The 12,849-nt window shown below is 63.3% G+C and overlaps 2 protein-coding genes across 2 annotated transcripts; both read left to right on the top strand.

Annotated features, from left to right (window-relative positions):
- Nucleotides 1-617: 617 nt before the first annotated feature.
- LOC308667828 (uncharacterized protein) lies at nucleotides 618-5,488 on the top strand (the record flags this gene model as incomplete). Its single annotated transcript, XM_081327350.1, has 3 exons — nucleotides 618-1,009; nucleotides 1,892-2,145; nucleotides 2,505-5,488. The coding sequence occupies 3 exons, from the start codon at nucleotides 618-620 to the stop codon at nucleotides 5,486-5,488; spliced, it is 3,630 nt and encodes a 1,209-aa protein (XP_081183476.1).
- A 3,586-nt stretch (nucleotides 5,489-9,074) lies between these two features.
- On the top strand, nucleotides 9,075-12,550 carry LOC308667838 (uncharacterized protein C11orf42; the record flags this gene model as incomplete). Its single annotated transcript, XM_081327369.1, has 3 exons — nucleotides 9,075-9,146; nucleotides 11,142-11,847; nucleotides 12,417-12,550. 3 exons carry the CDS (start codon nucleotides 9,075-9,077, stop codon nucleotides 12,548-12,550), a joined length of 912 nt encoding a protein of 303 aa, XP_081183495.1.
- Nucleotides 12,551-12,849: the final 299 nt, after the last annotated feature.

The raw sequence follows: 12,849 nt of genomic DNA, 5'->3' as shown, positions 1-12,849 counted from the left end.
CCGCAGTCCCAAGTCAGGCCGGCTCAGCACCGGGACTCGCCCCCCACGCCGCGCCGCCCCTCGCCCAGCCGGCGATGCTCAGAGCGGGGGTGGCGCCTAGCCGGCCGCTGGGCTCCTCCGCCGCGTTCCTGGAGGAGCCCAGCGGATGCCCGCGCTGCTCTGGCTCGCCCGCCGGCTTCCCGTTGCCGCCACGTGGAGCCAGCCGGGGGGAGAGAGACGCGGCCGGCGAGGGGCGGGGCGGCGCGCCCGGGAGTCGCGAGAGGCCAGCAGCGCCGGCTGACTCGCCCGGGCCGCCGGGGCTCCGTGCCGGGGCCGCCGACGCCCCAGGGCAAGCCGGGCTGCCGGTCGCCGCCGGGGAGGGGGAAGCGCCGCCCCCGGGGCTCCTGCAGGGCGAGGACCGCGCGGTCTCGGGCAGGAGGGCGTCACTGGCCCGCCGGGAGGCCGGCCCGGCTCGGGGGTTGGGCGGGTGAATCAGCATCCGCTGCCAGCCGCTCGGCGCGCCGGCTGCTGCGCGGGCCCCGCCTGGCCGCTCCCTGAGCCGTGCGCCCGGGGGCCGCGGATCGGCGCAGGGGGGACCCGCGCGCAACCCCGCCCGCCCCGGGTGAGGCTCGCCGCGCATGGAGCCCGCCGGGAGCCGCCTGCAGGGCAAGCCCTTCCACGGGCGCGAGTGGGCGCTGGGCCGGCTGGCGCTGAGCCTGGAAGGGGGCGGCGGGGTGCTGGTCACGGGCGGCCCCGGCAGCGGCAAGACGGCCCTGTGCACCGAGGCGCTCTGGCCCACCTCCGGGCCGGGCCTGCGGGTGGCGCTGGGCGACTCTGCCCTGGCGTGGCACTTCTGCCAGGCGCACGACGCCGCCGCCACCTGCACCCCGCGCGGGTTCCTGCTGCGGCTGGTGCGGCAGCTCGAGCGCTGCCCGCTGCTGCCCGGCTACCGCGAGCGCCTCCGTCGGGGCGGCGCCCCCCGGCCGCTGGAAGCAGCCGCGTGCGTGGACCCGGACGAGGTCTTCCGCAGGTAAGCGGCCCCCGGCTCCCCTGCCCGAGGACGGTCTCGCCGCCTTGGCCGGCCTCGGAGCCCCTGGGCTGCCCTTCCGGAGAGGGGAGATGCCTGAGGAAGCGAGGGCCGGGCCAGCCCCTCCCCCGCCAGGCTCCGGCCGGCCTTCCCGGGCACATTGGGGCCAGGCAGGGTGCCCCCCCCCGCTTTGATCTAACATGGGGGGGCTTTGCAGAGCACATCCGGCCCTCCGGATTGTTTGGCTGCCTGCGATTCCAGTCACCTTGGTTGCTCGAGGTGCAGTCTGGAAGTCGTAGGGATGGCGGGGGGGGGGCAGTGGCAGGGAATGGGGTTTGTATTGAACCAAGGTGGTCAGCCAGTGCTCTTCTTGTGCCCGGGAACAGAAACACCACCCGTGAGGGACCGCTTGGTTCTTAAAGCTCCGAGGAGAGGGGGGCGGGGAGGGGGTGTTGCATTGTCAGCCTGGTCACCGCTGGCGCTGGGTTTCCTGGAGGAGCAGAGAGGATGCAGGCGCATTTCCCGTTTGCATTCCTGGGCTGGATGCACTTTCCCTGCCTGCTTAGGCCAGCCTCTGCCATGCGCTGGGCCCACATGTGGCCAGAGGGGCCCTGGGCCAGTGGCCAAAGCAGGGACTGGGGGACTGGAAGAGGCGGGCTTGGTCCCTGTGGCCCTCTGGTTTTAAGCTTCCTATCGTTGTTGACTGTCCAAACGCTGTTTCCTTTCATCAGAGATTGCTTTAAATTTATAAACTACATAGAAACCAAACTGCACCCACAAGAGGTCCTGAGGCTGGGGTGCAAGCAGTGCCTGGCCTAGGCCGATAGGCTCCAGCTGCAGAACACTGGAGGCTCCCCTCAACTCTCCCCCTTTCCCTCCCCCCAGAGCAGTGCTGCTGCCCCTGCTGGACCTGCCACCCCCCCAAAAGCCTCTGCTGATCGTGGTGGATGCCTTGGATGCAGGCAAGAGAGATCGCCAGGAGGAAGAGGAGGAGGAGGAGGAAGAAAGAGGCCCCACTCCAGGGCCCAGCAAGTCCATTGCCCAACTTCTGGGAAGCCACCTGCGGCTGCTGCCCCCCTGGCTGCTCCTGGTCTGCAGTGCCCGCTCTCAGAGCCAGTGGGTCCGGCGCCTCTTTCCTGGTGAGCAGGCCCTTGGGGTGGGGGAGGGGCAGGCTCTGTCCTGGGCCACCTTACGGGTAGAGCTTTCAATGGAGGGGGTCCTTGACTCTTCAGTCCTGGGGGGGGGGAACTGAAGAGCAAACGGAAGAGACCTCTGCCCAGATATGACCCCTGTCAAACTAACCCCGCTGCCTTTTGCAAACCAGCTCCCGGTGACATGGGGGCAGCCTCTCCCTTGAGAACAGGGGCCAAATGGGTGGGGAGAGCCGGCACGTGGACGCTGGCCACTCTTTGCTTGCAGGGGCCCGTGGCCCTCAGCCCCAGTGAGAGGGAGCCGGTGTGGGGCAGGCCATTGTTTCATCAGGCCTCTTCCGCTGCAGGATTTCGACAACTGTGCCTCGATGATCTTCAGAGGGAGCCCATCATCTGCGATGTGCAACACTACATCCTCGCCCGGCTGGACCGGGAGGAGGCGCTCCGGCGGCGCTTCACCCAGGACACAACCGCAGCCCTGACCCAGCTGCACCTGAAGAGCGACGGCTGCCTGCTGTACTTGGAACAGGTGCTAGACAGAGTGGCGGAAGAGTCGGTCACCCCGCAAGAGGTTCGTCACATCCCAGGGACGCTCTCTGGACTGTACCTGTGGCTCTGCCAGCGCCTCTTCCCACACAAACGGTTTGCCCTGATCCGCCCTCTGCTAGAGGCCCTGCTGGCAGCCCCTCACCTGCTGACGCCTCGTGAGCTTCACGCTGCCGTCTGGACGTGCCATCCGCTGCTCTGGGAGAGCTTTCAGGTCCGTCTGGCAACCTTGGCAGGACTTCTTCAAAAGGGCCCTGGGGGTACCTGCATGTTCTTCCACGTCAGCTTTGCCGAGTGGCTTTGTGACATCAAGCTTTGTACGTGGAAGTACCACTGCTGCCCGGCCCGAGGGCACGCCCTGCTTGCCGTGAGTGCCTCCTGCCGGGCACTGGAATTAAGCCCAGAGGAGGTGATTGAACTGGCCCGGCACTTGCTGGCTGCCGAGCTCAGCCTTGAGGCCTGGCAGCTGGCGATGTGGCTGGTGTGGTGCCGGGTGCCTGTGGAGCGCTGCTTGGGGCTGGAGCTGCAGGCGCCTTTGGAGCCAGCAGTGCTGGAGCTGCTGGTGCTGGCAGGCGCTCGCCTGGGGGACCGAGGGCCAGCCCCATCCCTGCACCACGCCTTGGAGCGGGAAGATTCTGTGCGACTGCTACTAGAAAACGGCACCAGCGTTAACCAGCGGGACATGGACGGGCGCACCTGGCTTGCTAGTGCCGCCCACAGCGGCAACCATGAAGTGGTGGGGCTGCTCTTGACACATGGTGCGCAACCAGAGGCCCCAGATCACCTTGGACAGACCCCCATGACCTTGGCTGCTCGCCAAGGACACACAAAGGCCCTGCTTTGCCTGCTGGCCCACGGCACAAAGGTCGATTGTGCGGATCACAAAGGTTGGACAGCTCTACGTGCGGCTGCCTGGGGCGGTCACAGCGAAGCCGTTGGTGTTCTGCTGCAAGCTGGGGCCAGTGTGGATTGCGCTGATACTGAGGGAAGAACAGCACTGAGGGCTGCTGCCTGGGGTGGCCATGAGGACATTGTGGCCACTCTATTGGAGCACGGAGCAGATGTCAACCAGGCTGATTCTGAGGGGCGGACGCCACTCATTGCTGCTGCCTACATGGGTCATGGAGGGATTGTGGCTCTGCTGCTGAGCCATGGGGCCCGTGTTGACCACGCCGACATGGATGGGCGGACGGCCCTTTCAGTGGCCGCTTTGTGCATTCCAGTGAACCGTGGCTGTGCCAAGGTCGTAGAGCTTCTCTTAGATCACGGTGCTTCTCCGGGCCATGCCGACTGGGACAATGTGACTCCCTTGCTGGTAGCTGCCTATGAAGGCCACGTGGACGTCGTGGAGCTCTTGCTGGAAGCAGGGGCCGAGGTGGACCAGGCCGATTCCAGAGGCTGCACCCCACTCTTGGCTGCTTCCTCCATGGGCCATCGGGCAGTGGTAGAGACTTTGCTGCTTTGGGGGGCAGCCATTGATGTCCTAGACAATGAAGGCCGGACCGCTCTGGGTGTTGCAGCTGGACAGGGCAGCAAAGCCGTTGTCCAGGTTCTGCTAAAGCGGGGCTTGGATGAAAACCACCCGGATGGGCTGGGCTGGACCCCATTGCACTTGGCAGCCTGGCAGGGCCATCACAGGACATGTGCAGCTCTTTTGGAGGCTGGAGCACACGTAGGAGAGCCGAACCAGGACGGCCGCATCCCACTGATGCTGGCAGCCCAGGAAGGACACACGGATGCTGTGCAGCTCCTGCTCGAGCACCACTCCCCCATCAACCACCAGGGCTACGATGGGCTCTCGGCCTTGTCTCTGGCTATGCTGGCTGGACACCACAGCACCGCCGAGCTGCTTCTGCGCAAGGGGGCAGAGGTGAACTTGTCTGACTCCGAAGGGCGCCCCATGCTGTACCTTCTGATGCTGGAGGGCTGTGTGGAGATGGCCGAATTGTTACTGGAACACGGGGCCAGGCTGGAGGGGCGGGATGCCCAGGGCCGCACCGCATTGCACGTCACCTGCTGGCAGGGGCAGGGGGAGGCCACCCAGCTGCTGCTGAACTACGGGGCGGACGTGGATGCCCTCGACAAGGAATGCCGCTCGGCCTTGCACCTGGCTGCCTGGCAGGGCCACGGGAGCATCGCACACCTGTTGCTGGAGAGGGGGGCGCAGCCCAACCATAGTTGCAGCCAAGGGGCCACTGCTCTGGGGGTGGCCGCGCAGGAAGGGTGGGCTAATGTGGTGAGCGTTTTGCTGCAGCACGGGGCCAGCCCCGATGTCCAGGACAAGGCAGGCCGCACGCCCAGGTGGCTGGCAGCCAAGCGGGACCACCAGGCTGTGCTAAAGCTGATGGAAGGTTATGGGGCCTGGCCGGGACCAGCCTCTCCCCAGCTGGGCGCTTCCAGCAGCTCGGCCAGCAACCCCGTCCCCCAAGGCAGGCGAGGCAAGTCTCCTGCGGCCTGGCTGGGTTCCACTGGTGAGTCACAGGCCTCCCACGGCTCTTCAGCCACAACGTCCATTTTCCACTCCCATGCTGCCCCCCAAATAGTTCCTCTGGACCCACTCTCTGGGGCACAGCACATGCAGCGATACTCCCCACCCCATCGGCCCCGGCCAGGCCCTTTGGCGCTACCACCGTCTCCAGCTCGGGACAAGCATAGCCAAGACTCCAGGGGGGCCCAGATCTCCATTGACACGCTGGCCCCCCACCTGCACCGCAAGGCAGCCATCAAGCTGCAGTTTGAGGGCCCGACTTGTGGCTATCACTATAAGCAGGAAACTCCCCTTTGATGTGGGGAAGGGGGCGAGTCTCCACAGGCGCCAGTGCCAGGCCGGTGTGGTTGGTCAGAGGTGCGGTCCTTGGCACAGTGCTTTGGCACTCGTGGCTAGGAGTGCTGAGGGGGTCCACTTTAGGACCTCTGGTGCCCACCCCAAGACCCACTCCAGCTTTGGAAAGGTGGGTCCCATCCAAGGGCAGGGGCAGAAGTGCCACAGTGGTGTCGGGCATCACATGCTCTGTGGCCATGTGGGGGTCATGTTCCTCTCAGCAGCGGAGAGCCTCCCCCAGGAAAGGGGGCTGGTGACCCTCAGCTGTGCCAGTAAAAGGCAACCAGGGTCGGGCTGGCTTTCTGCACCTAGACCGAGCATAAAACTAGCACATCATACAGTGCCTGCACGCGCACAACCTGCTATGCACAAAAGAGCCACGCTTGTGAGTTAAGATGACGGCCTTGTTCGCACAATATGCCGCATCACACACATCACCCAGGCCTTTTACACTCATCTGTGGTCTCGTGTGAATTCAGTTGCTGACTCTGGCCTGGTGGCCGAGGCCGGAAGGGAGCATCTGGGTGTCTTTGAACGTCTCCTGTGCCGGGGGGAGGGGGGGTGCTCAGCCCCATAAAGGAAGGGTCTTACCCCACAACCTCAATCTCTGGCTGTTTGAGAGCAGCCCTCCGGCACTGGAGGCGGCTGACTGCCAGGGATGCTGCGATGAAGGACTCCTGCCCTGGGTCAGAGTTCAGCTGGATGACCTCTAGGATCCCTTCCAGGTTTTTCTTAAAAGTACTGCTAAGCCTGAAAGGGGATGGAGAAACTTTGGGAAGGAAGGGAGGGAGGGAGGACAAAGGAAGGAAGGCCTCCGCTGTGCTGGGTGGTCCCATCTGCCCGCTCCTTGGGCTGGGCGCTATTCCCCCTTTGCCTCTGGGGAGACCTCGTTTGCCTCCCTGGTGCTGCAGCCCTCGGTGCTGGCATGGGATCGGGCACCTGCCAGGTGGGGCTCTGCCCTTGGGTGCTCTCTGCCACCCCACCTGCGGCTCCAGATGAGGCCCTCGGCCTGGCGGGGGAGGGGAGAGGCACGGAAGGCGGCCATTTCACTGCCCAGAGATGTGGAGGAGCAGACCTCAATAAAGGTTCAGCCAACGCTGGTGTTCCTGTCGCCTGGTTTTTGGCGGGGTCCTTGGGGAAGGAGAGGAGGAGGAAGGAGCAGAAAGTGGGGGAGGTGGGTGGGCACAACCCCTTCGGGCGCCCTCAACACCCACCCAACACAGAGGCCCACCGAGAATCCAGGAGCCTTCAGAAAGGGACGACACGGCTCAAAAGGCCGTGTTGCCCCAGGGCAGGGGTGGGCAACCTTGGCTCTTATGACTCTTGGGCTTCAACTCCCAGAATTCCTGAGCCAGCCATGCTGAAGGAAAAGGGAGAGGTTTCCAAGCTGAGTCATGCTGGCTGAGGAATTCTGGGAGAAGCTTCTTCAGTTCTGTGCGTAGCTAAATGCCGATGGAGATTCTCAGTCATCCAGGTCATGCTTGTCCCAAGAACTGAGGAAGCTTCTTGGATGAGAAGCGAAACGTCTTCACGGAGAAACCAATCCCAATGGCCTCCGGAAAAAGCACCTTTGGGTTATCCCTGTCTGGTTGCATCAGGGCCTGTGGAGAGCCAGGCAGGCTAAGAACTGGCGACGTCCAGCGGCAATCGCCAAAACTGCCCTCCACTCAGGCAGGCCTCTTCAAGGGAAAACCGAGTCCAGTTGCCTCTTGAAGAAGCTCCTTTGGGATGACGGAGAAGCTCCACACACAAACAGGGATAACCCTTAACAACAGCTGTGCAAACAACAACGCACACCAGGGTGCCTTACGAGCAACCGGCAGGGTTTCCTGGGACGGGGCCTGCCGTGAGCCCAGGCCACAGCAGCAAGGGGTCGCTTGGGACTACCGGGAACGTGGCGGGAGAGAATTTTGCAAAAGGGGGAGGGGGCTACCACAGAGAAGGCCTTCTGCCTGCCCCCTTACTTGGGGTGTTCTCGGCAGGCACCTGGGGGTAGATCCCACCTGATCAGCACTAGGATGTTCTCTGGGCAGGGCCTGCAGTGGAGTCCCCGTGCAGGGCCTGAGGAAGAAACACACCCCCCCAGAGCTGTGTGGGGCAGCATGGAGCCTGAAGGAGGAGGAGGAGCTGCTCCATGGCCCATCTCAGGCCAGCCTGTGAGCAGCCTTGCATTCCCGGCCGGTTGTGGCCTGTGCCTGCTTTCCAAGACTTGAGTTCAGATCAGCTTGCTCTTGCTGCCTGCGAGGGCCTGGCCTTTCGGGGGGGCCTCGTCTGCAGGGCTGATCTCCCCCGTTGGCCAGCCTCCCCCACAGCAGCCAGAGGCCATCCAGGGGGGTGTCGAGGTTCTTCCGCCCATCCATCTGGGCAGGAGGCTGGGAGCCCTTCTTGAGCCAAAGCCTCCCAGGACTGATGCCTCAGAGGGAGCCAGGGGAGCCCAGTCAGCGCGGGGGCGGGCAGGGCAGCTCGTCAACAGTGAGACTCCAAGGCTACCAGCAGACAGTGTGAGGGTGGCCAGCTGGTGTGGCAGCAGCGCCCCTTGTGCCACCCATGCGGCCTGCTGGAGGGCAGCCAGCTCTCACTGCCACTGTGCCCAACTGCTCCTCTTCTGCAGCCCTATGGCAGCCGTGCCAGCTGATCCTGCCTGTACGTGCAGAGCCCCTCCTGCCAAGTGCCAGCACCAAAGAGCAGCCCTGATGTGCCAGGGAGGGGGGGCAGTAGCCCAGGCAAGCAGAGAGCATCCCCGCCTGAGGGCAGCACGGCTCAGCTGGGGGTGCACAGGCGCTATTCACCTGGCCAACCTGACCAGGCCACACACACGTGTGTCTTACTCATCTCTGGTCCAGACTAGCACAAGGCACTCTAGGTGGTGCTGCCCTTGAAGACCATTCCGAAGCTGCGGCTGGCCCAGATGGCAGCAGCTCAAGTAGGCCTCACTTCCCGGACATGCTGCCTGCAATGGCGCTCTGTTGCCTCTGGACGCCACCTTTAAAGCTGGCTGCTCCCAAAGGCTTCTTCCCAACCACCGTGACTGGGAAGAGGGGATCCCTCAGGCATCCCCATCTTAAAGAGAACCATCCACACGAATCCCAGAGGCCTGCTGAGCAGAAAATTGCTGTCCTTCCTCTCTCTCTCTCTCTCTCTCTCACACACACACACACACACACACACACACAGGCTTTCAAGATTGTGTTACTGAAGCCGATATCAATCAATGGAGTTTCACCCAGTCCTGGGGAGTCAGTTTTCCCATTTGGCCTACCTCGCAGGGCTGGTTCTCTGCATCATTTCCCCATAGCAGAGGAAGGGCGTTGCTTCCTCCTCCTCCTCCTCCCCCTCCCGCCCAACTGATGCAAGCAGAGCTTTCTTTGTGACTTCACAGGCCAGGTGGGCTTCTGGGCTGCTGTTCCCTGGCCCTGCTGCCTCCAGGACTCTGGGGGAAACCCCTCCTCCCTCCCCAACTGGCTTCCCCCCATCTCTCCTGGCTTCCCTTGTGCCCCCTGCCCCCCCACACACCCTGGATCCCTTACGGGGCAGCCCCACAGCGGGCAAGATGGACAGCGGAGGGACCCCGAGTCTCAAGATCCGCGAGGCAGATGCCCACTGGGAACTGATCCGGGACAAGGTGAGAGCTGGCACTGGGAAGGCCAGTACCCCAGCGGGCTAAGAGGCCAGCCTAGATGCGGGTCAGGGGCAGCAGCAGCAGGGGCATTGCAGGGCCCCTGCCCCCCCCTTGGCCTGGATGGGGAGGGGTTCGTCAGCTGCAGGGGACTGGGGGGAGGCGTCTTTGGCAGCCCTGGACACCTGCGTCCATTTGGCCGTGAGCGAGCTAATGTGTGGTCTGAATGCATTGATGGTTCGGTTCCCTTGATTGCTGGACATCTCTCCGAAACCCATCAGTTCAGGAGAGCGGGGGGGGGGGGTGCGGGGGAGAGAAAAGCACTTGCAGCCACAGATGAAGAGAAAGATCATTTACGAATGAAGGCGAATCTACGTGTCCCAGGATCATGTTGAAGGATCCAGTCTGGGTCGGTCACCAGAACCAGAGGTTTCTTCTTCCGAGCTTTTGGACTCGTGCTGGACCCCCCCACCCCCCCATCCTCAGGGAACGTCTCTCTAGCAGAGTGGTGCTTTTGGCTGTTCTGTGTGTGATATTTATATGGTGCCTGTCGTGTGTGGCTTTTCAATCAACATCTAAAAAGCCACACACACAACAGGCACTATATAAATTTCATACACAGAACAGCCCAAAGCGCACACACTGCTAGAGACAAGTTCCCTGAGGATGGCGGGGGGGGGGTCTAGCACGAGTCCAAAAGCTCCGGAGTCAGCGCCTCCAGTCCCAGTGACCGACCCAGAAAGATCCTTTCTCCAGGCCAAACTAACATCTGGTTTGGCTCAACCATCAAGGGAGGTGGGAACGGTTGACTTGTGCAGGGGGGGGGAGCACTTGCCAAGGGAGGGGCACCAGGGAGCCCCCCCCCTGGGAGAGAAGGCAGTGGGGAGCAGGGCATGGAGACCCAGAGAAGAGCACTTCCACCCAGGAGCCTGGAAGGGATGTCCGGTTTCCCCTCCCCCCCCCACCGCTGTGACCCTTCTGAGCCCCAGAAGAAGAACGGCTGCCAGGCACTAAGCAGGCAGGGATGAGAAGGGCTGGGGGGGGGCTGGGGACTCGAGGCTCCTCCCGGCAGCCCATCAGAAAGCCTATCAAGGTGTTCGTTAAGCTCAGTCAATTGAAGCAGAGGAGACTTCAACTCCCAGAATTCCTGCTGGCTATGGAATTCTGGGAGTTGGAAAGTCCACACATCTTCAAGGGTGAGAAAAGCTGGTCTATCCGGTGAGACGGGGGAGAGGAGGGAAGGGCAGCAGCTGGCAAGGAAGCAAGGCTTTAAGCTGAATCCTGTAGCGGTGGGAGCCGAGGACTACAAAGTCCAGGCCTGCGTTTTGAGTGGCGGGATGGGGGTGGAGGCGCCTGGAGACCGGCATGTAACTGCAGGATGGGAACAGGCCATCTGCGTATCCCAGGGAGGCCAAACTCTCTGCACTAGGGCACAAAAACGCCAGCATGTATGTCGGCCTCTGAGCACGCGGGTCCAGGCAAGAGCATCGGCGTCCTTAGGACGCGAGGGGTTCAGGAGCTACAGAAAATGCCATCCCGGGTGGAGCAGATCACAGTGCTTCTCTCGGGAAAGGCAATCTTGGGAGAACTCAACAGCCCAAACCTCAGTTGGAAAACTCACTTGGCCCAGTCTGTAAGGTTCAAAAATTCCTCCAGGGACAGGCCGGCCCTCTCGTCTTCCAGCAAGCAGGAGAGGAAGAAGCAGAATCCCAGCGTCCTGCGTCCTCTTCAATCCCCTCCAGTAAAGGGGGGGGCTGTCCACTGGCTCCCACAGAGGGTTTGGGCTCCAGGGTTGGGTTGCTTCTTCTCTTGACATGGACCGAGCAGTGGCATCTTTCCCCTGCCCGTCACACCCCCTACCCTTTGTGGCCCCCTCCCTCCCCATCTGGGTCCGGGGCCCGTCCTTCCTTGCTCGCCCCTCTCTTTGAGCAGCACTCCTGCTCCCCAAAGGCAGGGAAGGCCACGCTCCCTGGAACGGCCTCCCATCCTCTCTCCCCACAGGTCATCGAGGAGCGCTTCGGGCCCACGGTGGTGCCGGTCCCCTTCCTGGAAGACGCCGCCTCCTACGACCTCCTGACGGTGCTGATCAAAAAGCCGCAGCTGGGGCAAAACCTCCTGCGCAGGCAGTGCTGCCTGGTGCCCATCGGGCGCCTGGAGAGCCTGCTGCCCGGGGGCCCAGCCCCAAGGGAACTGACCCACTGCACCCGCGAGTACAGCGCCCGGGTGAGGGGCGAGTCCCGCTATGAGGAGACACGGCTGGTGGATGGGGCCCTGCGCCACATCCGCCTGTGCCTGGCCGGCGTCCATAAGAAGGTGGCCTTCTTGGCGCTGCGTCCCGGGACGGTGGCCCTGCGCCCGGACCTGCCGTGGCTGCGCTCCCAGAGCAGCCTCTACGTGGTGCACGAGGTCTTCTACGCCAGCAGCCTCTCACTGGCCGTCACCCAGGAGGCCGAGCACCGCCACTTCGTCCGGGAACAGCTGCTCCCGGTGGCTTTCTCCTGCCTCAAGTTCGCCCTCAGCCACAAAGGCGTGCTGGGCTCCCAGAAACCCATGGGCCACAGCCTGCCTGCCAGGGCGACCTGGGTGAGGATGGCCGTGCTGGAGGCCTCTCCCCCGGCCAGGGCTCTGGAGGGCCCCCTGTCCAGAGAGGGCACGGCCCTGCGCAAGCGATGGAGGGCCCTGGGCAGGCCCCTGCGGACAGTGACAGGTGAGGAAACGGGGAGAGGCTGCCCCCCACCTCCCCTAAAGCAAGGATGGAGTCCCTGGGCTTCCCCCCTCCCCAGAAAACTAAACCGAGGAGGGTCTGTTTTGCCCCAGATCTCAGGAGGGCTCCAGCCAGCTTGCACGGCAGGCTCTCCTTCTCTGGGCTGCCGAGGCAAAGGGCCACACAGCTCCTTTCCTGCTGCCTGGAGCCCACAGGGCCTCTCCTAGCACGGCCAGAGAGCAAGGCCCACCTGCTCACTCCCTTCCTGCATGTTTAGGAAGAAGGGGGGGCAGGAGGACTGTGGGGTCCTAGGTGACCTTTGATCTTGTTTTCTTGCAGACGTTTCATGACCCAACTAGGGTACCTTATCAGTGCTAGAGGGGAGTGTGGGCTTTGCAGAGGGGAGTACAAAGAGGAGGAAGCTTGGGAGAATAAGGCTCTGGTCCTGGTGACCGACTCAGATTGGAGGAGGAGGAGGATTTGGGATGCTCAGAATGGGGGAAACTCCGGGTGGTTTTTCCCTGGGGGACTCCTGCCAGGACCACCACCCCCCTTGTTCTGCGTCTCCACAGGGAAATGGCCCTTCAGGCAGCGACGGCCCAAGCTGGGGCTCTTCTGCGGCAGCCTGGCTGACCCCGAGAGGCACTGCATGTCGCTGCCCCTCCTGCAGAGCATCGCAGCCGCGGAGAGCGACACGGAGGAGTGATGTGGACGGCAGCAGCCCCCCTCCCCAGCAATAAATTACCTTGTTTCACATGCAGCAATCCCCAGACTCTGGCCTGGCTGGGGGGGGCTGTTCTCCAGACGGGGGGCAGCAGGGTCCCTCCAGCCAAGGCCCCGGAGGACAGGAAAGATCAGCCCTGTGGTGGCTCCCGTCTTGGATCCTTGGCAAGCTGGCACCGGGGGGGGGCATACAGCACAGCTGCGCAAAGCCCTGTTGGGGAGCTTGAGGTGCCCCCCGGTAGGAAAAGAAAAAAGCAAGAGGGTCCCTGCTCTGGCTTAAGC

The sequence above is a fragment of the Vipera berus genome, assembly GCF_964194415.1.
Source record: "Vipera berus genome assembly, chromosome: 4".
Taxonomy (NCBI): domain Eukaryota; kingdom Metazoa; phylum Chordata; class Lepidosauria; order Squamata; family Viperidae; genus Vipera; species Vipera berus.
This window is presented reverse-complemented; position numbering and strand designations above follow the sequence as displayed.